The 25,896-nt window shown below is 50.0% G+C and overlaps 1 protein-coding gene across 3 annotated transcripts in view; it reads right to left on the bottom strand.

Annotated features, from left to right (window-relative positions):
* Positions 1-25,896, bottom strand: part of LOC115117363 (GRIP1-associated protein 1-like) — a 130,107-nt gene that overhangs the window by 71,199 nt on the left and 33,012 nt on the right. For all 3 annotated transcript variants that reach the window (XM_065005249.1, XM_065005250.1, XM_065005251.1), the window contains exons 20-21: positions 13,521-13,616; positions 11,183-11,239 (exon numbers count right to left, since the gene is read on the bottom strand). In XM_065005249.1, coding sequence (XP_064861321.1) covers positions 11,183-11,239; positions 13,521-13,616 — 153 coding nt within the window. The remainder of the gene's footprint in view (positions 1-11,182; positions 11,240-13,520; positions 13,617-25,896) is intronic.

Genomic DNA, 25,896 nt, shown 5'->3' on the forward strand with positions numbered 1-25,896 from the left:
GACACGAGAGAGAGACGGGAGGGAGAGAGAGAGAGAGACACGAGAGAGACAGACGGGAAAGAGAGAGAGAGACACGGGGAGAGAGAGAGAGAGAGACACGGGGAGAGAGAGAGAGAGAGACACGGGGGAGAGAGAGCGAGAGAGAGAGACAGGAGACACGGGAGAGAGAGACACGGGAGAGAGAGAGAGAGACACGGAGAGAGACACGGGGGAGAGAGAGAGACACGAGAGAGAGAGAGGGGAGAGAGAGACAGAGAGAGAGAGAGACACGGGAGAGAGAGACACGAGAGAGAGAGACAGGGGGAGAGAGAGAGAGACAGGGGAGAGAGAGAGAGACACAGGAGAGAGAGAGGGGAGAGAGAGAGAGACACGAGAGAGAGAGACACGGGGGGAGAGAGAGAGAGACACGGGAGAGAGAGACACGGAGAGAGAGAGACAGCGGGAGAGAGAGAGACAGGGAGAGAGAGAGAGAGAGACAGGGGAGAGAGAGAGAGACACGGGAGAGAGAGAGAGACGGGAGAGAGAGAGGGAGAGAGGAGAGAGAGAGACACGGGGGGGAGAGAGAGAGAGACACGGGGAGAGAGACACGAGAGAGAGAGACACGAGAGAGAGAGAGAGACACGGGAGAGAGAGAGACACGAGGAGAGACAGAGAGAGAGAGACACGAGAGAGAGAGAGAGAGAGAGAGAGAGAGAGACACGAGAGAGAGAGACACGAGAGAGAGAGACACGAGACAGAGAGAGAGACACGAGAGAGAGAGGAGAGAGAGAGAGAGAGACACGGGGAGAGAGAGAGACGGGGGAGAGAGAGACGAGAGAGAGACACGAGAGAGAGAGAGACACGGGGAGAGAGAGAGAGAGAGAGAGAGACACGGAGAGAGAGAGCGAGAGAGAGAGACGAGAGGAGAGAGACAGAGAGAGAGAGAGACACGGGGAGAGAGACAGAGAGAGAGAGAGACACGGGGAGAGAGGAGAGAGACACGAGAGAGAGACACGGAGAGAGACACGAGAGAGAGACACGGGGGAGAGAGAGCGAGAGAGAGAGACACGGGGGAGAGAGAGAGAGAGAGAGACACGGGGAGAGAGAGCGAGAGAGAGAGACACGGGGGAGAGAGACGAGCGAGAGAGACAGAGGGGAGAGAGAGCGAGAGAGAGACACGGGGAGAGAGAGAGACAGAGAGGGAGACACGAGAGGGAGAGAGACGAGAGAGAGACACGGGGGAGAGAGAGAGAGAGAGACACGGGGGAGCGAGAGAGAGAGAGAGACACGGGGAGAGAGAGCGAGAGAGAGACACGGGGAGAGAGAGACACGAGAGAGAGACACGGGGAGAGAGAGAGACACGAGAGAGAGACACGGGAGAGAGAGAGAGCGGGAGAGAGAGAGACACGGGAGAGAGAGAGCGAGAGAGAGACACGGGAGAGAGAGAGAGAGCGAGAGAGAGACACGACAGAGCAGCGAGAGAGAGACACGGGGGAGAGAGAGAGCGAGAGACACGGGGAGAGAGAGAGCGAGAGACACGGGGGAGAGAGAGAGAGAGAGAGACACGAGAGAGAGAGACACGGGAGAGAGAGAGACACACGGGAGAGAGAGCGAGAGACAGAGACAGGAGAGAGACACGAGAGAGAGACAGCGAGAGAGAGAGACACGAGAGAGAGAGAGACACGAGAGAGACACGGGAGAGAGAGAGACACGGGGAGAGAGAGAGAGACACGGGAGAGAGAGACAGCGGGGAGAGAGAGAGAGAGAGAGACACGAGAGGGGAGAGAGGAGGGAGAGAGACACGAGAGAGAGAGAGACACGAGAGAGAGAGACACGGGGGAGAGAGAGAGACACGAGAGAGAGAGAGAGCGAGATACGAGAGAGAGAGAGAGAGAGAGAGAGAACAGAGAGAGAGAGATCACGAGAGAGAGACACGAGAGAGAGAGACAGAGAGAGAGAGAGAGACAGGGGGGAGAGAGAGAGACAGCGGGGAGAGAGAGACAGCGGAGAGAGAGAGAGAGAGAGACACGAGAGAGAGAGACACGGGGGAGAGAGACACGAGAGAGAGACAGAGGGAGAGAGAGAGAGACAGCGGGGAGAGAGAGACACGAGGAGAGAGAGAGAGAGAGAGAGACACGGGAGAGAGGAGAGAGAGAGACACGGGGAGAGAGAGAGAGAGAGAGACAGGGGGAGAGAGCGAGAGAGAGACACGGGGGAGAGAGAGAGAGAGACACGGGGGAGAGAGAGAGAGAGACACGGGGAGAGAGAGAGAGACACGGGGGAGAGAGACAGCGAGGGGAGAGAGAGAGAGAGAGACACGGGGGAGAGAGAGAGAGACACGGGGAGAGAGAGACGGGGAGAGAGACGAGAGAGAGAGACGAGAGAGAGACACGGGGAGAGAGAGCGAGAGAGAGACACGGGGGGAGAGAGAGAGACACGAGAGAGAGAGAGAGACACGAGAGAGAGATCACACGAGAGAGAGATCAGACAGAGAGAGAGAGAGACAGAGAGAGACACGAGAGAGAGACAGCGGGAGAGAGAGAGACAGCGGGAGAGAGAGAGACAGCGGGAGAGAGAGGGAGAGAGGGAGATAGAGACAGCGAGAGAGAGAGACAGCGGGGAGAGAGAGAGAGAGAGACACGGGGGAGAGAGAGCGAGAGAGAGACACGGGGAGAGAGAGCGAGAGAGAGACACGGGGGAGAGAGAGAGAGAGAGACACGGGGAGAGAGAGAGAGAGAGAGAGAGACACGGGGAGAGAGAGTTTTTAGAGAGAGAGACACGGGGAGAGAGAGAGCGAGAGAGAGACACGGGGGAGAGAGAGCGAGAGAGAGACACGGGAGAGAGAGAGAGAGAGAGGGAGGGAGAGAGAGAGAGAGACAGAGACAGAGAGGGAGGGAGAGAGCATCGAGAGAGAGAGACACGGGGAGAGAGAGCGAGAGAGAGACACGAGAGAGAGAGACACGGGGGAGAGAGACACGGGAGAGAGAGACAGCGAGAGAGAGACACGGGAGAGAGAGAGACACGAGAGAGAGACACGCGGGGAGAGAGAGCGAGAGAGAGAGACACGAGAGAGACACGAGAGAGAGAGACACGAGAGAGAGACACGGGGAGAGAGAGACACGAGAGAGACACGGGGAGAGAGAGAGAGAGGGAGACACGGAGATATATAGAGAGAGAGACACGGGGGAGAGAGAGAGATAGAGACACGGGGAGAGAAGCAGAGAGAGATAGCGAGAGACACGGGGAGAGAGAGAGAAGAGAGACACGGGAGAGAGAGAGACAGCGGGAGAGAGAGAGAGACAGCGGGAGAGAGGCGAGAGAGAGAGGGAGAGAGAGAGACAGCGGGGAGAGAGAGAGAGAGGGGCGGGAGAGAGAGAGACACGGGAGAGAGAGACACGGGAGAGAGAGACAGAGAGAGAGAGAGAGACAGCGGGAGAGAGAGACGGGAGAGCGGGAGAGAGAGAGACAGCGGGGGAGAGAGAGAGAGAGAGAGAGACACGAGAGAGAGACAGGACACGGGAGAGACACGAGGAGAGAGACACGAGAGAGAGACACGGGAGAGAGACGAGAGAGACACGAGGAGAGAGAGAGAGACACGAGAGAGAGACAAGAGAGAGAGAGAGACACGAGAGAGACACGAGAGAGAGAGAGAGAGAGAGACACGGGGGAGAGAGAGAGAGAGAGGGAGAGACAGCGGGAGAGAGAGAGAGAGACACGGGAGAGAGAGAGAGACACGGGAGGAGAGAGACACGAGAGAGAGAGAGACACGAGGAGAGAGAGAGAGAGAGACACGGGAGAGAGAGAGACAGCGGGAGAGAGAGAGAGAGACAGCGGGAGAGAGAGAGACAGAGGGAGAGAGAGAGAGAGAGACAGGGGAGAGGGAGAGAGAGAGACAGCGGAGAGAGAGAGACACAGGGAGAGAGAGAGAGACACGAGAGAGAGACACGAGAGAGAGAGAGACACGGGAGAGAGAGAGACAGCGGGAGAGAGAGAGACACGAGAGGAGATACACGGGAGAGAGAGATACACGAGAGAGAGAGACACAGGGAGAGAGACACGAGGAGAGAGAGAGACACGATAGGAGAGACAGAGAGAGACAGAGATATAGAGACACGGAGAGAGAGAGACACGGGAGAGAGAGAGAGAGAGAGACACGAGAGAGAGAGACAGAGAGAGAGACACGAGAGAGAGACATATAGAGAGAGAGAGAGGGAGGGAGAGAGAGAGACAGCGGGAGAGAGAGAGACAGGGGAGAGAGAGAGAGAGACACGGGGGAGAGAGAGAGAGAGAGACACGGGGAGAGAGAGAGAGACACGGGAGAGAGAGAGACAGCGAGAGAGAGAGACACGAGCGAGAGAGAGAGGAGAGACACGGAGAGAGAGAGACACGAGGGAGAGAGAGACACGAGAGAGAGACAGAGAGAGAGACACGAGAGAGAGAGAGACAGAGAGAGAGACACGAGAGAGAGAGAGACACGGGAGAGACAGAGAGAGAGAGAGACACGGGGGAGGAGAGAGAGAGAGAGAGAGAGAGAGACACGGGGAGAGAGAGAGAGCGAGAGACACGGGGGAGAGAGAGAGAGCGAGAGACACGGGGGAGAGAGAGCGAGAGAGAGAGACACGGGGAGAGAGAGCGAGAGAGAGACACGGGGGAGAGAGAGCGAGAGAGAGACACGGGGGAGAGAGAGCGAGAGAGAGACACGGGGAGAGAGAGAGAGAGAGAGACACGGGAGAGAGAGAGAGAGAGAGACACGGGGGGAGAGAGAGCGAGAGAGAGACACGGGGAGAGAGATAGAGAGAGACACGGGGGGAGAGACACGGGGAGAGAGAGAGAGAGACACGGGGGAGAGAGATAGATAGACACGGGGATAGATATAGAGAGACACGGGGGATCTTGGGAGAGATAGAGAGAGAGAGAGAGAGCACGGGGATATAGAGCGAGAGAGAGACACGAGAGATAGAGACACGGGGAGAGAGACACGAGAGAGAGAGAGACACGAGAGAGAGACAGAGAGAGAGAGACACGGAGAGAGAGATAGAGAGAGAGAGAGAGAGAGAGAGAGACACGAGAGAGAGAGAGACACGAGAGAGACACGAGAGAGAGAGACACGAGAGAGAGACACGGGGAGAGAGAGAGAGCGAGAGACACGGGGGAGAGAGAAAGCGAGAGACACGGGGGAGAGAGAGCGAGAGAGAGAGACACGGGGGAGAGAGAGAGAGAGAGAGAGACACGGGGAGAGAGAGAGAGAGAGAGAGACACGGGGGAGAGAGAGCGAGAGAGAGAGACACGGGGGAGAGAGAGCGAGAGAGAGACACGGGGGAGAGAGAGAGAGAGAGAGACACGGGGAGAGAGAGCGAGAGAGAGAGACACGGGGGAGAGACACGAGAGAGAGAGACAGCGGGAGAGAGAGACAGCGGGAGAGAGAGAGACAGCGGGAGAGGGAGAGACAGCGGGAGAGAGAGAGACAGCGGGGGAGAGAGAGAGAGAGAGAGACACGAGAGAGAGAGACACGGGGGAGAGACACGAGAGAGAGAGAGACACGAGAGAGAGAGACACGGGAGAGAGAGAGAGACACGAGAGAGAGAGAGAGAGACACGAGAGAGAGAGAGAGAGAGAGAGATAGACAAGAGAGAGAGAGAGACACGAGAGAGAGACACGCAGAGAGAGAGAGAGAGAGAGAGACACAGCGGGAGAGAGAGAGACAGCGGGAGAGAGAGAGACAGCGGGAGAGAGAGAGACAGCGGGAGAGAGAGAGAGAGAGACACGAGAGAGAGAGACAGCGGGAGAGAGAGAGACAGCGGGAGAGAGAGAGACAGCGGGAGAGAGAGAGAGAGAGAGAGCGGGAGAGGGAGAGAGAGAGAGACACGGGGGAGAGAGAGAGACAGCGGAGAGAGAGAGAGAGAGAGAGCGGGGAGAGAGAGAGAGAGACAGCGGGGAGAGAGAGAGACAGGGAGAGAGAGAGACAGCGGGGGAGAGAGAGAGAGAGAGAGACACGAGAGAGAGAGAGACACGAGAGAGAGAGAGACACGGGAGAGAGAGAGAGAGAGAGACGAGAGAGAGAGAGACACGAGAGAGAGAGAGACACGAGAGAGAGACACGCGAGAGAGAGAGAGAGAGAGACACGAGAGAGAGACAGCGGGAGAGAGAGAGACAGCGGGAGAGAGAGAGACAGCGGGAGAGAGAGAGACAGCGGGGGAGAGAGAGAGAGAGAGAGACAGCGGGAGAGAGAGAGACAGCGGGAGAGAGAGAGACAGCGGAGAGAGAGAGACAGCGGGAGAGAGAGAGACAGCGGGGGAGAGAGAGAGAGAGAGAGACACGGGGGAGAGAGACACGAGAGAGAGAGAGACACGAGAGAGACACGAGAGAGAGAGACACGGGAGAGAGAGAGAGAGAGAGACACGAGAGAGAGAGAGACACGAGAGAGACACGAGAGAGAGAGCGAGAGAGAGACACGGGGGAGAGAGAGAGAGCGAGAGACACGGGGGAGAGAGAGAGCGAGAGACACGGGGGAGAGAGAGCGAGAGCGAGAGACACGGGGGAGAGAGAGCGAGAGAGAGAGACACGGGGGAGAGAGAGCGAGAGAGAGAGACACGGGGGAGAGAGAGAGAGAGAGAGACACGGGGGAGAGAGAGCGAGAGAGAGAGACACGGGGAGAGAGAGCGAGAGAGAGACACGGGGGGAGAGAGAGAGAGAGAGACACGGGGAGAGAGAGCGAGAGAGAGACACGGGGGAGAGAGAGCGAGAGAGAGACACGGGGGGAGAGAGAGACACGAGAGAGAGACACGGGGGGGAGAGAGAGCGAGAGAGACACGGGGAGAGAGAGAGAGAGACACGGGGGAGAGAGAGAGAGAGACACGGGGAGAGCAGAGAGAGAGAGACACGGGGAGAGAGAGCGAGAGAGAGACACGAGAGAGAGAGACACGGGGGAGAGAGACACGAGAGAGAGAGAGACACGAGAGAGAGAGACACGAGAGAGAGAGACACGGGAGAGAGAGAGAGAGACACGAGAGAGAGAGACACGAGAGAGAGAGAGAGACACGAGAGAGACACGAGAGAGAGAGACACGAGAGAGAGACACGGGGGAGAGAGAGAGAGCGAGAGACACGGGGGAGAGAGAAAGCGAGAGACACGGGGGAGAGAGAGCGAGAGAGAGAGACACGGGGGAGAGAGAGCGAGAGAGAGAGACACGGGGAGAGAGAGCGAGAGAGAGAGACACGGGGGAGAGAGAGCGAGAGAGAGAGAGACACGGGGGAGAGAGAGCGAGAGAGAGACACGGGGGAGAGAGAGCGAGAGAGAGACACGGGGAGAGAGAGCGAGAGAGAGACACGGGGGGGAGAGAGAGAGAGAGAGAGACACGGGGAGAGAGAGCGAGAGAGAGACACGGGGGAAAGAGAGAGAGAGACACGAGAGGAGCGATAGAGACACGGGGGGAGAGAGAGAGAGACACGAGAGAGAGAGAGAGACAGCGGGGAGAGAGAGAGAGAGAGAGACAGAGGGGAGAGAGAGAGAGAGACACGGGGAGAGAGAGAGAGAGAGACGCGGGGAGGGGGAGAGAGAGAGAGAGACACGAGAGAGAGAGACACGGGGGAAAGAGAGAGAGAGACACGAGAGAGAGAGAGAGACACGAGAGAGAGAGAGAGAGACACGGGGGAGAGAGAGAGACACGAGAGAGAGAGACACGAGAGAGAGAGACACGAGAGAGAGAGACACGGGGGAAAGAGAGAGAGAGACACGAGAGAGAGAGACACGAGAGAGAGAGAGACAGAGAGAGACGAGAGAGAGAGAGACACGAGAGAGAGAGACACGGGGAGAGAGAGACAGCGGGAGAGAGAGAGACAGCGGGAGAGAGAGAGACAGCGGGGGAGAGAGAGAGAGAGAGAGACACGAGAGAGAGAGACACGGGGGAGAGAGACACGAGAGAGAGAGAGACACGAGAGAGAGAGACACGAGGAGAGAGAGACACGAGAGAGAGACACGCGAGAGAGAGAGAGAGAGAGAGACGCGAGAGAGAGAGACACGAGAGAGAGACACGGGGGAGAGAGAGAGAGCGAGAGACACGGGGAGAGAGAGCGAGAGAGAGACACGGGGGGAGAGAGAGCGAGAGAGAGACACGGGGTGAGAGAGCGAGAGAGAGACACGGGGGAGAGAGAGCGAGAGAGAGACACGGGGGAGAGAGAGCGAGAGAGAGACACGGGGGAGAGAGAGCGAGAGAGAGACACGGAGGAGAGAGAGAGAGAGAGACACGGGGAGAGAGAGCGAGAGAGAGACACGGGGAGAGAGAGCGAGAGAGAGACACGGGGAGAGAGAGAGAGAGAGACACGGGGAGAGAGCGAGAGAGAGACACGGGGAGAGAGCGAGAGAGACGAGAGAGAGACACGGGGAGAGAGAGCGAGAGAGAGACACGAGGGAGAGACACGAGAGAGAGACACGGGGAGAGAGAGCGAGAGAGAGACACGGGGAGAGAGAGCGAGAGAGAGACACAGGGGGGGGAGAGAGAGAGACACGGGGGAGAGAGAGAGAGACACGAGAGAGAGAGAGAGAAAGCGAGAGAGAGACACGGGGAGAGAGAGCGAGAGAGAGACACGGGGAGAGAGAGCGAGAGAGAGACACGGGGAGAGAGAGCGAGAGAGAGACACGGAGAGAGAGCGAGAGAGAGACACGGGGGAGAGAGCGAGAGAGAGACACGGGGGGAGAGAGAGCGAGAGAGAGACACGGGGAGAGAGAGAGACACGGGGGAGAGAGAGAGACACGGGGGAGAGAGAGAGAGACACGGGGGGAGAGAGAGAGAGAGACACGGGGGAGAGAGAGAGAGACACGGGGGAGAGAGAGAGACACGGGGGGGAGAGAGAGAGACACGGGGAGAGAGAGAGAGAGAGACACGGGGGGAGAGAGAGAGAGAGAGAGAGATAGAGAGACACGGGGAGAGAGAGAGAGACACGGGGAGAGAGAGAGAGAGAGAGAGAGAGACACGGGGGAGAGAGACAGACACGGGGAGAGAGAGAGACAGCGGGGAGAGAGAGAGACAGGGGGAGAGAGAGAGACAGGGGGAGAGAGAGAGACAGCGGGGAGAGAGAGAGACAGCGGGGAGAGAGAGAGACACGGGAGAGAGAGAGAGAGAGACACGAGAGAGACACGAGAGAGAGAGACACGAGAGAGAGAGACACGGGGGAGAGAGAGCGAGAGAGAGACACGGGGGGGAGAGAGAGAGACACGGGGGAGAGAGAGAGAGAGACACGGGGGAGAGAGAGAGAGAGAGACACGGGGGAGAGAGAGAGAGAGACACGGGGGAGAGAGAGAGACACGGGGGGGAGAGAGAGAGACACGGGGAGAGAGAGAGAGAGAGAGACACGGGGGAGAGAGAGAGAGAGAGAGAGACACGGGGGAGAGAGAGAGAGAGACACGGGGAGAGAGAGAGAGAGAGAGAGACACGGGGGGAGAGAGAGAGAGAGAGAGACACGGGGAGAGAGAGAGACACGGGGAGAGAGAGAGAGAGAGAGACACGGGGGGGGAGAGAGAGAGAGACACGGGGGGGAGAGAGAGAGAGAGAGAGAGACACGGGGGAGAGAGAGACAGACAGCGGGGAGAGAGAGAGACAGCGGGGAGAGAGAGAGACAGCGGGGGAGAGAGAGAGACAGCGGGGAGAGAGAGAGACAGCGGGGGAGAGAGAGAGACAGGGGGAGAGAGAGAGAGAAACAGGGGAGAGAGAGAAACGGGGGAGAGAGAGAGAGAAACAGGGGAGAGAGAGAGAAACAGGGGAGAGAGAGAGAAACAGGGGAGAGAGAGAAACGGGGGAGAGAGAGAGAGAAACGGGGGAGAGAGAGAGAGAAACGGGGGAGAGAGAGAGAAACAGGAGAGAGAGAGAGAAACAGGGGAGAGAGAGAAACGGGGGAGAGAGAGGAGTAGCAGTACATCTAGCAGTACAAAACAACTATATATTCAGGCAAACGGCAAAAGAAGCACAATTGAAATTGATAAAAAACAAAAGATCACAGATGACAACTGGTTTGATGCAGATTGTAAAATTATAAGGAAAAAACTTAGAACACTATCCAACCAAAAACACAGAGACCCAAATAATGGTGAATTACGCCTTCATTACTGTGAGAGTTTAAAACTCTATAAACGTACACTCAGAACCAAAAAAGCACAGTACAACAGCAAGCAGCTGACACTAATTGAGGAGTCCATAAACACACACACCTTCTGGCAAAATGTAAAAAATAAAATCTAAACAAGAGGAATTAGCAATACAAAATGGTGACATATGGACAACCCATTTTGAAACACTACAACAACGGTCAAATTGACACAAACGCAGAACGCCAAATTCATGAGAAGTTGATATAAGAAACTTTAGGCTCTCAAATTTAAAAAAGCATGCGGACCTGATGGCATCCTAAATGAGATGCTCAAACTCACGAGTGCAACATTTCAATTGGCTATATTAAAACAGTTTAATTTGATCCTGATTGTAGGTTATTTCCCTGACATCAAGGACTCATAACTTTGACACTAACAACTACAGAAGCATTTGTAAGAGTTCTAAACTTCCTTAATAAGCACAATGTCTTGAGTAAAAGCCCAATTGGATTTATATCAAAACATCACACAACTGATCATATTTACACCCTACACACCATGATAGATAAACATGTCCACCAAAATAATACCAAAATATAGGCTTGCTTTATCGACTACCAAAAAGCATTTGATTCTAGTTGGCATACAGGACTGTTCTACAAGTTATTGAAAGTGGTGTAGGGGGTAAAACATATGACATAATTAAATCAATGTATACTGGCAACACGTGCAGATTTAAATTGGCAAGAAAAGAACAGAATTCTTTAACCAGGGGCGGGGCCTTCGCCAGGGTTGCAATCTGAGCCCTGCACTCTTCAATATTTACATAAATAAATTGGCCACTATTCTAGAAAAATCGTCAGCCCCTGGTGTTAGTCTCCACAATTCAGAAGTTAAATGCCTACTCTTCGCAGATGACCTATGCCTGCTGTCACCCACAGCACATGGCCTACAGCAGAACCTGGACCTGCTAGAGCAGTACTGCCAGACCTGGGCCCTGGCAGTAAACCCCAAAAAGACTAAAATAATGATTTGAGAAGAGACAGCGTAGAGAGAGAGGAGACAGCGTAGAAGGAGACAACGTAGAGAGAGACAGCGTTCAGAGAGCGAGTGTTCAACTTACTGCTGAACTACCTTTCTTCTCCAGGATCCTCTGGCCATCCACCGTGTCTTTAATCTCCTGTACACCACAAAGACAGGGAGAGTACTTAACGGAGGCTCTAATGAGAACCATTACATGACCCCATTATTATACAGCTTCTAATCTAAGTCCTCTCACTGTCAGCTGTGTTTATTTTCAAGAAACTTAACATGTGTAAATATTTGTATGAACATAACAAGATTCAACAACTGAGACATAAACTGAACAAGTTCCACAGACACGTGACTAACAGAAATGGAATAATGTGTCCCTGAACAAGGGGGAGGGGGGGTCAAAATCAAAAGTAACAGTCAGTATCTGGTGTGGCCACCAGCTGCATTAAGTACTGCAGTGCATCTCCTCCTCATGGACTGCACCAGATTTGCCCGTTCTTGCTTTGAGATGTTACCCCACTCTTCCACCAAGGGACCTGCAAGTTCCCAGACATTTCTGGGGGAGGGAATGGCCCTAGCCCTCACCCTCCGATCCAACAGGTCCCAGACGTGCTCAATGGGATTGAGATCCGGGCTCCTCGCTGGCCATGGCAGAACACAGACATTCCTGTCTTGCAGGAAATCCCGCACAGAACGAGCAGTATGGCTGGTGGCATTGTCATGCTGGAGGGTCATGTCTGGATGAGCCTGCAGGAAGGGAGGAGGATGTCTTCCCTGTAACGCACAGCGTTGAGATTGACAACAATCTTAGTCCAATGATGCTGTGACGCATCGCCCCAAACCATGACGGACCCTCCACCTCCACATCCATCCAGCTCCAGACCATGACGGACCCTCCACCTCCACATCCATCCCGCTCCAGACCATGACGGACCCTCCACCTCCACATCCATCCCGCTCCAGACCATGACGGACCCTCCACCTCCACATCCATCCCGCTCCAGACCATGACGGACCCTCCACCTCCACATCAATCCCGCTCCAGACCATGACGGACCCTCCACCTCCAAATCCATCCCGCTCCAGACCATGACGGACCCTCCACCTCCACATCCATCCCGCTCCAGACCATGACGGACCCTCCACCTCCACATCCATCCCGCTCCAAACCATGACGGACCCTCCACCTCCACATCCATCCCGCTCCAGACCATGACGGACCCTCCACCTCCAAATCCATCCCGCTCCAAACCATGACGGACCCTCCACCTCCACATCCATCCCGCTCCAAACCATGACGGACCCTCCACCTCCACATCCATCCCGCTCCAGACCATGACGGACCCTCCACCTCCAAATCCATCCCGCTCCAAACCATGACGGACCCTCCACCTCCACATCCATCCCGCTCCAAACCATGACGGACCCTCCACCTCCAAATCCATCCCGCTCCAAACCATGACGGACCCTCCACCTCCACATCCATCCCGCTCCAAACCATGACGGACCCTCCACCTCCACATCCATCCCGCTCCAGAGTACAGGCCTCGGTGGAACGCTCATTCCTTTGACGATAAACGCCAATCCGACCATCACCCCTGGTGAGACAGAACCGCGAGTCGTCAGTGAAGAGCACTTTTTGACAGTCCCGTCTGGTCCAGCGACAGTGGGTTTGTGCCCGTAGGTGATGTTGTAGGCCTGTTGTAAGGCAGGTACTCACCAGACATCATAGGCAACAAGCCCTCAGTCCAGCCTCTCTCAGCCTATTGCAGACAGTTTGAGCACTGATGGAGGGATTGTGTTCCTGGTGTAACTCGCACAGTTGTTGCCATCTTGTACCTGTCCCGCAGGTGTGATGTTCGGATGTACCAATCCTGTGCAGGTGGTGTTACACATGGTCTGCCACTGCGAGGACGATCAGCAGTCCATCCTGTCTTCCTGTAGCTCTGTCTGGCGTCTCACAGTACGGACATTGCAATTTATTGCCCCGGCCACATCTGTAGTCTTCATGCCTCTTTGCAGCATGCCTAAGGCACGTTCACGCAGATGAGCAGGGACACTGAGCATCTTTCTTTTGGTGTTTTTCAGAGTCAGTAGAAAGGCCTCTTTAGTGTCCTAAGTTTTCATAACTGTGACCTTAATTGCCTACCGTCGGTAAGCTGTTAGTGTCTTAACGACAGTTCCACAGGTGCATGTTTAAACCAACAATAATTGTTTAAACCCTTTACAATGAAGATCTGTGAAGTTATTTGGATTTTTACAAATGATCTTTGAAAGACAGGGTCCTGAAAAAGGGACGTTTCTTTATTTGCTGAGTTTGTGTGTGTACATGTACGGAACATTTCAAACGGTACTTTCCTCTGAAAACTTGATGGAAAAATAACTTTAATAGTAGTTTCTACCAGTTACAAAAAGGGTTAGTTTACCTGCTTCAGTTTTCCAATGGTTTCAAAATGCACATCCCTTTCCTTCTCTACCTTTGTCAACTGCAGGTTCACACCATCTATATCAGATGCCTTTCCCTGAATGAGAAACACAAAGAGCACGTATTCCGTTTCAGTTATTTTCACATATCCGATGTAAATCGAATCCGTTTCAACACAAGGTTACGAGTCACACCATGCTAATGGAGTATCTACAGTGATGACAAGATTAACACAACACTTCCATTCAGAATTAACTTCATGATACTAACAGGATTTTAAAAATTGAAACAGTAGGGGTTCAATTTCAAACAAGCATATCACCAAACCTACCTGCCCAATTCGAGTTAGACATAAACTCATAAGAAACACTTTTAATGGCTAGATAAGTACAGTTCAATAAACATCAGGTACTCAGCAGACGAGAGTAGCAATGAGAGTCATAGCTTCATCTACCTGAACAAAGTCAACATACACTCCCAGTCAGTGTAGTATTTCCCTGGGCCAACTAGTGTTGTCACGATACCAGAATTGTCCCTTCGATACTGATAGCAGGTTTAGTATCACGATACTCGATATGATACTCCATGACACAACAACGAAACGGCCAAAGTCACAGAATGGCACTTGATCCAGACAGAAACTATGTTCAATCGTTGGGCATCTTCAGAATTCAATATCATTACATTTGAAAAATTGTACATCCAGTTAATTTTTTACAGCCATGGATGCATTAATTAACAAATCATACAAATCAATATGACTTTGTTTTTACCAATCTAACTACAAAACAGAAATGGTAATCATTTATTTGAATGGTACTGTAAATCTCTATTGATAAACTGGGTAAATAACGATATAGCCTAGGTCTATTTAAAATACAGGTGAATACAGATTATTCAATGAGAGTGTGTGCATTGCTTTGAGTTATTGAGCTTGTAAAATCTTCTTTCATGGGGCTACAGATGACAAACAATCCCTCCCATTTAGGAGTTATTTTATTGGCAACTGCTAGAAGAAAATATTCTATTGTACCGATCAATTCTCCATAGAAGAAGCCATCTCCTTTATAAAAGTCTTAAAGTACTGACATCATTGGCTGTGGAATGTGTCTTTGTGGCTATGGAATCTAGAGAAAACAGGAAGGGAGACGAGGGATCGGGGCCGGATTACCAAACGGGGACATGCTCTGGGACTTCAGCGGGGCCCCAGATAGAAAAACGTGTAGGATTTCAGGAAATTAGCTTTAAAAAACAGCCAAAACATTTCTTAGTATTCCAACAAAATGGGTAGAAATGGCATTATAAAACTACATGTTTCACAGGGCTGAGCTTGCTTTCTGCTGATTAAAACTACATGTTTCACAGGGCTGAGCTTTATGCTGATTAAAACTGCATGTTTCACAGGGCTGAGCTTTCTGCTGATTAAAACTACATGTTTCACAGGGCTGAGCTTTCTTTCTGCTGATTAAAACTGCATGTTTCACAGGGCTGAGCTTTCTTTCTGCTGATTAAAACTGCATGTTTCACAGGGCTGAGCTTTCTGCTGATTAAAACTACATGTTTCACAGGGCTGAGCTTTATGCTGATTAAAACTACATGTTTCACAGGGCTGAGCTTGCTTTCTGCTGATTAAAACTGCATGTTTCACAGGGCTGAGCTTTCTGCTGATTAAAACGGCATGTTTCACAGGGCTGAGCTTTCTGCTGATTAAAACTACATGTTTCACAGGGCTGAGCTTTATGCTGATTAAAACTACATGTTTCACAGGGCTGAGCTTTATGCTGATTAAAACTACATGTTTCACAGGGCTGAGCTTTATGCTGATTAAAACTACATGTTTCACAGGGCTGAGCTTTCTGCTGATTAAAACGGCATGTTTCACAGGGCTGAGCTTTATGCTGATTAAAACGGCATGTTTCACAGGGCTGAGCTTTCTGCTGATTAAAACTACATGTTTCACAGGGCTGAGCTTGCTTTCTGCTGATTAAAACGGCATGTTTCACAGGGCTGAGCTTTCTGCTGATTAAAACGGCATGTTTCACAGGGCTGAGCTTGCTTTATGCTGATTAAAACTACATGTTTCACAGGGCTGAGCTTTATGCTGATTAAAACGGCATGTTTCACAGGGCTGAGCTTGCTTTCTGCTGATTAAAACGGCATGTTTCACAGGGCTGAGCTTTATGCTGATTAAAACGGCATGTTTCACAGGGCTGAGCTTTCTGCTGATTAAAACGGCATGTTTCACAGGGCTGAGCTTGCTTTATGCTGATTAAAACTACATGTTTCACAGGGCTGAGCTTTATGCTGATTAAAACTGCATGTTTCACAGGGCTGAGCCTGCTTTCTGCTGATTAAAACTACATGTTTCACAGGGCTGAGCTTCCTTTCTGCTGATTAAAACGGCATGTTTCACAGGGCTGAGCTTTATGCTGATTAAAACTGCATGTTTCACAGGGCTGAGCTTTATGCTGATTAAAACGGCATGTTTCACAGGGCTGAGCTTTCTGCTGATTAAAACTACATGTTTCACAGGGCTGAGCTTTCTGCTGATTAAAACTGCATGTTTCACAGGGCTGAGCTTGCTTTATGCTGATTAAAACGGCATGTTTCACAGGGCTGAGCTTGCTTTATGCTGATTAAAACTACATGTTTCACAGGGCTGAGCTTTATGCTGATTAAAACTGCATGTTTCACAGGGCTGAGCCTGCTTTCTGCTGATTAAAACTACATGTTTCACAGGGCTGAGCTTGCTTTCTGCTGATTAAAACGGCATGTTTCACAGGGCTGAGCTGTCTGCTGATTAAAACGGTATGTTTCACAGGGCTGAGCTTGCTTTATGCTGATTAAAACTGCATGTTTCACAGGGCTGAGCTTTCTGCTGATTAAAACGGCATGTTTCACAGGGCTGAGCTTTCTGCTGATTAAAACGGCATGTTTCACAGGGCTGAGCTTGCTTTCTGCTGATTAAAACGGCATGTTTCACAGGGCTGAGCTTTCTGCTGATTAAAACGGCATGTTTCACAGGGCTGAGCTTCCTGCTGATTAAAACGGCATGTTTCACAGGGCTGAGCTTTCTGCTGATTAAAACGGCATGTTTCACAGGGCTGAGCTTTCTGCTGATTAAAACGGCATGTTTCACAGGGCTGAGCTTTCTGCTGATTAAAACTACATGTTTCACAGGGCTGAGCTTTCTGCTGATTAAAACGGCATGTTTCACAGGGCTGAGCTTGCTTTATGCTGATTAAAACTACATGTTTCACAGGGCTGAGCTTTATGCTGATTAAAACTGCATGTTTCACAGGGCTGAGCCTGCTTTCTGCTGATTAAAACTACATGTTTCACAGGGCTGAGCTTGCTTTCTGCTGATTAAAACGGCATGTTTCACAGGGCTGAGCTTTATGCTGATTAAAACTGCATGTTTCACAGGGCTGAGCTTTATGCTGATTAAAACGGCATGTTTCACAGGGCTGAGCTTTATGCTGATTAAAACGGCATGTTTCACAGGGCTGAGCTTGCTTTATGCTGATTAAAACTACATGTTTCACAGGGCTGAGCTTTCTGCTGATTAAAACTGCATGTTTCACAGGGCTGAGCTTTATGCTGATTAAAACGGCATGTTTCACAGGGCTGAGCTTGCTTTATGCTGATTAAAACTACATGTTTCACAGGGCTGAGCTTTATGCTGATTAAAACTGCATGTTTCACAGGGCTGAGCCTGCTTTCTGCTGATTAAAACTACATGTTTCACAGGGCTGAGCTTGCTTTCTGCTGATTAAAACGGCATGTTTCACAGGGCTGAGCTTTCTGCTGATTAAAACGGCATGTTTCACAGGGCTGAGCTTTCTGCTGATTAAAACTACATGTTTCACAGGGCTGAGCTTTATGCTGATTAAAACGGCATGTTTCACAGGGCTGAGCTTTATGCGAGCTTTATGCTGATTAAAACGGCATGTTTCACAGGGCTGAGCTTTCTGCTGATTAAAACGGCATGTTTCACAGGGCTGAGCTTTCTGCTGATTAAAACTACATGTTTCACAGGGCTGAGCTTGCTTTATGCTGATTTGCATTGAGCAGTCGTGCCCTATGCAACTGTAGGCCTAAATAAACATGTACTCACAGTCTTTATCCGCTATTATGTTGATGGATCCATTCCAGTTAATCATTTTGGATTGAAAAAGTCTAGGCAGCCTAGTCAGTTTGAAGATGAAACTAATTTGATCCCATTCACATTTTCTCACAAACAAATGGGCTATGAATACATAAGGTTACCGCTGGGTTTACCCTGGCCAGAGGGACACAGTGAATAGTAGGTTAGACTATGGGCTATGAATACATAAGGTTACTGCTGGGTTTACCCTGGCCAGAGGGACACAGTGAATAGTAGGTTAGACTATGGGCTATGAATACATAAGGTTACTGCTGGGTTTACCCTGGCCAGAGGGACACAGTGAATAGTAGGTTAGACTATGGGCTATGAATACATAAGGTTACTGCTGGGTTTACCCTGGCCAGAGGGACACAGTGAATAGTAGGTTAGACTATGGGCTATGAATACATAAGGTTACCGCTGGGTTTACCCTGGCCAGAGGGACACAGTGAATAGTAGGTTAGACTATGGGCTATGAATACATAAGGTTACTGCTGGGTTTACCCTGGCCAGAGGGACACAGTGAATAGTAGGTTAGACTATGGGCTATGAATACATAAGGTTACCGCTGGGTTTACCCTGGCCAGAGGGACACAGTGAATAGTAGGTTAGACTATGGGCTATGAATACATAAGGTTACTGCTGGGTTTACCCTGGCCAGAGGGACACAGTGAATAGTAGGTTAGACTATGGGCTATGAATACATAAGGTTACTGCTGGGTTTACCCTGGCCAGAGGGACACAGTGAATAGTAGGTTAGACTATGGGCTATGAATACATAAGGTTACCGCTGGGTTTACCCTGGCCAGAGGGACACAGTGAATAGTAGGTTAGACTATGGGCTATGAATACATAAGGTTACCGCTGGGTTTACCCTGGCCAGAGGGACACAGTGAATAGTAGGTTAGACTATGGGCTATGAATACATAAGGTTACTGCTGGGTTTACCCTGGCCAGAGGGACACAGTGAATAGTAGGTTAGACTATGGGCTATGAATACATAAGGTTACTGCTGGGTTTACCCTGGCCAGAGGGACACAGTGAATAGTAGGTTAGACTATGGGCTATGAATACATAAGGTTACCGCTGGGTTTACCCTGGCCAGAGGGACACAGTGAATAGTAGGTTAGACTATGGGCTATGAATACATAAGGTTACTGCTGGGTTTACCCTGGCCAGAGGGACACAGTGAATAGTAGGTTAGACTATGGGCTATGAATACATAAGGTTACCGCTGGGTTTACCCTGGCCAGAGGGACACAGTGAATAGTAGGTTAGACTATGGGCTATGAATACATAAGGTTACTGCTGGGTTTACCCTGGCCAGAGGGACACAGTGAATAGTAGGTTAGACTATGGGCTATGAATACATAAGGTTACCGCTGGGTTTACCCTGGCCAGAGGGACACAGTGAATAGTAGGTTAGACTATGGGCTATGAATACATAAGGTTACCGCTGGGTTTACCCTGGCCAGAGGGACACAGTGAATAGTAGGTTAGACTATGGGCTATGAATACATAAGGTTACTGCTGGGTTTACCCTGGCCAGAGGGACACAGTGAATAGTAGGTTAGACTATGGGCTATGAATACATAAGGTTACCGCTGGGTTTACCCTGGCCAGAGGGACACAGTGAATAGTAGGTTAGACTATGGGCTATGAATACATAAGGTTACTGCTGGGTTTACCCTGGCCAGAGGGACACAGTGAATAGTAGGTTAGACTATGGGCTATGAATACATAAGGTTACTGCTGGGTTTACCCTGGCCAGAGGGACACAGTGAATAGTAGGTTAGACTATGGGCTATGAATACATAAGGTTACCGCTGGGTTTACCCTGGCCAGAGGGACACAGTGAATAGTAGGTTAGACTATGGGCTATGAATACATAAGGTTACTGCTGGGTTTACCCTGGCCAGAGGGACACAGTGAATAGTAGGTTAGACTATGGGCTATGAATACATAAGGTTACTGCTGGGTTTACCCTGGCCAGAGGGACACAGTGAATAGTAAGTTAGACTATGGGCTATGAATACATAAGGTTACTGCTGGGTTTACCCTGACCAGAGGGACACAGTGAATAGTAGGTTAGACTATGGGCTATGAATACATAAGGTTACCGCTGGGTTTACCCTGGCCAGAGGGACACAGTGAATAGTAGGTTAGACTATGGGCTATGAATACATAAGGTTACTGCTGGGTTTACCCTGGCCAGAGGGACACAGTGAATAGTAGGTTAGACTATGGGCTATGAATACATAAGGTTACTGCTGGGTTTACCCTGGCCAGAGGGACACAGTGAATAGTAGGTTAGACTATGGGCTATGAATACATAAGGTTACTGCTGGGTTTACCCTGGCCAGAGGGACACAGTGAATAGTAGGTTAGACTATGGGCTATGAATACATAAGGTTACTGCTGGGTTTACTCCTGGCCAGAGGGACACAGTGAATAGTAGGTTAGACTATGGGCTATGAATACATAAGGTTACTGCTGGGTTTACCCTGGCCAGAGGGACACAGTGAATAGTAGGTTAGACTATGGGCTATGAATACATAAGGTTACTGCTGGGTTTACCCTGGCCAGAGGGACACAGTGAATAGTAGGTTAGACTATGGGCTATGAATACATAAGGTTACTGCTGGGTTTACCTGGCCAGAGGGACACAGTGAATAGTAGGTTAGACTATGGGCTATGAATACATAAGGTTACTGCTGGGTTTACCCTGGCCAGAGGGACACAGTGAATAGTAGGTTAGACTATGGGCTATGAATACATAAGGTTACTGCTGGGTTTACCCTGGCCAGAGGGACACAGTGAATAGTAGTTAGTTAGACTATGGGCTACCCTGGCCAGAGGGACACAGTGAATAGTAGGTTACTGAATACATAAGGGGTTTACCCTGGCCAGAGGGACACAGTGAATAGTAGGTTAGACTATGGGCTATGAATACATAAGGTTACTGCTGGGTTTACCCTGGCCAGAGGGACACAGTGAATAGTAGGTTAGACTATGGGCTATGAATACATAAGGTTACTGCTGGGTTTACCCTGGCCAGAGGGACACAGTGAATAGTAGGTTAGACTATGGGCTATGAATACATAAGGTTACTGCTGGGTTTACCCTGGCCAGAGGGACACAGTGAATAGTAGGTTAGACTATGGGCTATGAATACATAAGGTTACTGCTGGGTTTACCCTGGCCAGAGGGACACAGTGAATAGTAGGTTAGACTATGGGCTATGAATACATAAGGTTACTGCTGGGTTTACTCCTGGCCAGAGGGACACAGTGAATAGTAGGTTAGACTATGGGCTATGAATACATAAGGTTACTGCTGGGTTTACCCTGGCCAGAGGGACACAGTGAATAGTAGGTTAGACTATGGGCTATGAATACATAAGGTTACTGCTGGGTTTACCCTGGCCAGAGGGACACAGTGAATAGTAGGTTAGACTATGGGCTATGAATACATAAGGTTACTGCTGGGTTTACCCTGGCCAGAGGGACACAGTGAATAGTAGGTTAGACTATGGGCACATGAATACATAAGGTTACTGCTGGGTTTACCCTGGCCAGAGGGACACAGTGAATAGTAGGTTAGACTATGGGCTATGAATACATAAGGTTACTGCTGGGTTTACCCTGGCCAGAGGGACACAGTGAATAGTAGGTTAGACTATGGGCTATGAATACATAAGGTTACTGCTGGGTTTACCCTGGCCAGAGGGACACAGTGAATAGTAGGTTAGACTATGGGCTATGAATACATAAGGTTACTGCTGGGTTTACCCTGGCCAGAGGGACACAGTGAATAGTAGGTTAGACTATGGGCTATGAATACATAAGGTTACTGCTGGGTTTACCCTGGCCAGAGGGACACAGTGAATAGTAGGTTAGACTATGGGCTATGAATACATAAGGTTACTGCTGGGTTTACCTATGAATACTGGCCAGAGGGACACAGTGAATAGTAGGTTAGACTATGGGCTATGAATACATAAGGTTACTGCTGGGTTTACCCTGGCCAGAGGGACACAGTGAATAGTAGGTTAGACTATGGGCTATGAATACATAAGGTTACTGCTGGGTTTACCCTGGCCAGAGGGACACAGTGAATAGTAGGTTAGACTATGGGCTATGAATACATAAGGTTACTGCTGGGTTTACCCTGGCCAGAGGGACACAGTGAATAGTAGGTTAGACTATGGGCTATGAATACATAAGGTTACTGCTGGGTTTACCCTGGCCAGAGGGACACAGTGAATAGTAGGTTAGACTATGGGCTATGAATACATAAGGTTACTGCTGGGTTTACCCTGGCCAGAGGGACACAGTGAATAGTAGGTTAGACTATGGGCTATGAATACATAAGGTTACTGCTGGGTTTACCCTGGCCAGAGGGACACAGTGAATAGTAGGTTAGACTATGGGCTATGAATACATAAGGTTACTGCTGGGTTTACCCTGGCCAGAGGGACACAGTGAATAGTAGGTTAGACTATGGGCTATGAATACATAAGGTTACTGCTGGGTTTACCCTGGCCAGAGGGACACAGTGAATAGTAGGTTAGACTATGGGCTATGAATACATAAGGTTACTGCTGGGTTTACCCTGGCCAGAGGGACACAGTGAATAGTAGGTTAGACTATGGGCTATGAATACATAAGGTTACTGCTGGGTTTACCCTGGCCAGAGGGACACAGTGAATAGTAGGTTAGACTATGGGCTATGAATACATAAGGTTACTGCTGGGTTTACCCTGGCCAGAGGGACACAGTGAATAGTAGGTTAGACTATGGGCTATGAATACATAAGGTTACTGCTGGGTTTTTCACTTGGCCAGAGGGACACAGTGAATAGTAGGTTAGACTATGGGCTATGAATACATAAGGTTACTGCTGGGTTTACCCTGGCCAGAGGGACACAGTGAATAGTAGGTTAGACTATGGGCTATGAATACATAAGGTTACTGCTGGGTTTACCCTGGCCAGAGGGACACAGTGAATAGTAGGTTAGACTATGGGCTATGAATACATAAGGTTACTGCTGGGTTTACTCCTGGCCAGAGGGACACAGTGAATAGTAGGTTAATATGGGCATGAATACAAAAGGTTACTGCTGGGTTTACCCTGGCCAGAGGGACACAGTGAATAGTAGGTTAGACTATGGGCAAAGTTATGAATACATAAGGTTACTGCTGGGTTTACCCTGGCCAGAGGGACACAGTGAATAGTAGGTTAGACTATGGGCTATGAATACATAAGGTTACTGCTGGGTTTACCCTGGCCAGAGGGACACAGTGAATAGTAGGTTAGACTATGGGCTATGAATACATAAGGTTACTGCTGGGTTTACCTGGCCAGAGGGACACAGTGAATAAGGTTAGACTATGGGCTATGTATACATAAGGTTACTGCTGGGTTTACCCTGGCCAGAGGGACACAGTGAATAGTAGGTTAGACTATGGGCTATGAATACATAAGGTTACTGCTGGGTTTACCTGGCCAGAGGACACAGTGAATGTAGGTTAGACTATGGGCTATGAATACATAAGGTTACTGCTGGGTTTACCCTGGCCAGAGGGACACAGTGAATAGTAGGTTAGACTATGGGCTATGAATACATAAGGTTACTGCATGGTTTACCCTGGCCAGAGGGACACAGTGAATAGTAGGTTAGACTATGGGCTATGAATACATAAGGTTACTGCTGGGTTTACCCTGGCCAGAGGGACACAGTGAATAGTAGGTTAGACTATGGGCTATGAATATTTAAAGGTTACTGCTGGGTTTACCCTGGCCAGAGGGACACAGTGAATAGTAGGTTAGACTATGGGCTATGAATACATAAGGTTACTGCTGGGTTTACCCTGGCCAGAGGGACACAGTGAATAGTAGGTTAGACTATGGGCTATGAATACATAAGGTTACTGCTGGGTTTACCCTGGCCAGAGGGACACAGTGAATAGTAGGTTAGACTATGGGCTATGAATACATAAGGTTACTGCTGGGTTTACCCTGGCCAGAGGGACACAGTGAATAGTAGGTTAGACTATGGGCTATGAATACATAAGGTTACTGCTGGGTTTACCTGGCCAGAGGACACAGTGAATAGTAGGTTAGACTATGGGCTATGAATACATAAGGTTACTGCTGGGTTTACCCTGGCCAGAGGGACACAGTGAATAGTAGGTTAGACTATGGGCTATGAATACATAAGGTTACTGCTGGGTTTACCCTGGCCAGAGGACACAGTGAATAGTAGGTTAGACTATGGGCTATGAATACATAAGGTTACTGCTGGGTTTATGCCAGAGGGACACAGTGAATAGTAGGTTAGACTATGGGCTATGAATACATAAGGTTACTGCTGGGTTTACCCTGGCCAGAGGGACACAGTGAATAGTAGGTTAGACTATGGGCTATGAATACATAAGGTTACTGCTGGGTTTACCCTGGCCAGAGGGACACAGTGAATAGTAGGTTAGACTATGGGCTATGAATACATAAGGTTACTGCTGGGTTTACCCTGGCCAGAGGGACACAGTGAATAGTAGGTTAGACTATGGGCTATGAATACATAAGGTTACTGCTGGGTTTACCCTGGCCAGAGGGACACAGTGAATAGTAGGTTAGACTATGGGCTATGAATACATAAGGTTACTGCTGGGTTACCCTGGCCAGAGGGACACAGTGAATAGTAAGTTAGACTATGGCCAGAGGGACACAGTGAATAGTAGGTTAGACTATGGGCTATGAATACATAAGGTTACTGCTGGGTTTACCCTGGCCAGAGGGACACAGTGAATAGTAGGTTAGACTATGGGCTATGAATACATAAGGTTACTGCTGGGTTTACCCTGGCCAGAGGGACACAGTGAATAGTAGGTTAGACTATGGGCTATGAATACATAAGGTTACTGCTGGGTTTACCCTGGCCAGAGGGACACAGTGAATAGTAGGTTAGACTATGGGCTATGAATACATAAGGTTACTGCTGAAGGTTTACCCTGGCCAGAGGGACACAGTGAATAGTAGGTTAGACTATGGGCTATGAATACATAAGGTTACTGCTGGGTTTACCCTGGCCAGAGGGACACAGTGAATAGTAGGTTAGACTATGGGCTATGAATACATAAGGTTACTGCTGGGTTTACCCTGGCCAGAGGGACACAGTGAATAGTAGGTTAGACTATGGGCTATGAATACATAAGGTTACTGCTGGGTTTACCCTGGCCAGAGGGACACAGTGAATAGTAGGTTAGACTATGGGCTATGAATACATAAGGTTACTGCTGGGTTTACCCTGGCCAGAGGGACACAGTGAATAGTAGGTTAGACTATGGGCTATGAATACATAAGGTTACTGCTGGGTTTACCCTGGCCAGAGGGACACAGTGAATAGTAGGTTAGACTATGGGCTATGAATACATAAGGTTACTGCTGGGTTTACCCTGGCCAGAGGGACACAGTGAATAGTAGGTTAGACTATGGGCTATGAATACATAAGGTTACTGCTGGGTTTACCCTGGCCAGAGGACACAGTGAATAGTAGGTTAGACTATGGGCTATGAATACATAAGGTTACTGTGGTTTACCCTGGCCAGAGGGACACAGTGAATAGTAGGTTAGACTATGGGCTATGAATACATAAGGTTACTGCTGGGTTTACCCTGGCCAGAGGGACACAGTGAATAGTAGGTTAGACTATGGGCTATGAATACATAAGGTTACTGCTGGGTTTACCCTGGCCAGAGGGACACAGTGAATAGTAGGTTAGACTATGGGCTATGAATACATAAGGTTACTGCTGGGTTTACCCTGGCCAGAGGGACACAGTGAATAGTAGGTTAGACTATGGGCTATGAATACATAAGGTTACTGCTGGGTTTACCCTGGCCAGAGGGACACAGTGAATAGTAGGTTAGACTATGGGCTATGAATACATAAGGTTACTGCTGGGTTTACCCTGGCCAGAGGACACAGTGAATAGTAGGTTAGACTATGGGCTATGAATACATAAGGTTACTGCTGGGTTTACCCTGGCCAGAGGACACAGTGAATAGTAGGTTAGACTATGGGCTATGAATACATAAGGTTACTGCTGGGTTTACCCTGGCCAGAGGGACACAGTGAATAGTAGGTTAGACTATGGGCTATGAATACATAAGGTTACTGCTGGGTTTACCCTGGCCAGAGGGACACAGTGAATAGTAGGTTAGACTATG

This window comes from Oncorhynchus nerka, linkage group LG20, assembly GCF_034236695.1.
Source record: "Oncorhynchus nerka isolate Pitt River linkage group LG20, Oner_Uvic_2.0, whole genome shotgun sequence".
In the NCBI taxonomy this organism is placed as follows: Eukaryota; Metazoa; Chordata; class Actinopteri; order Salmoniformes; family Salmonidae; genus Oncorhynchus; species Oncorhynchus nerka.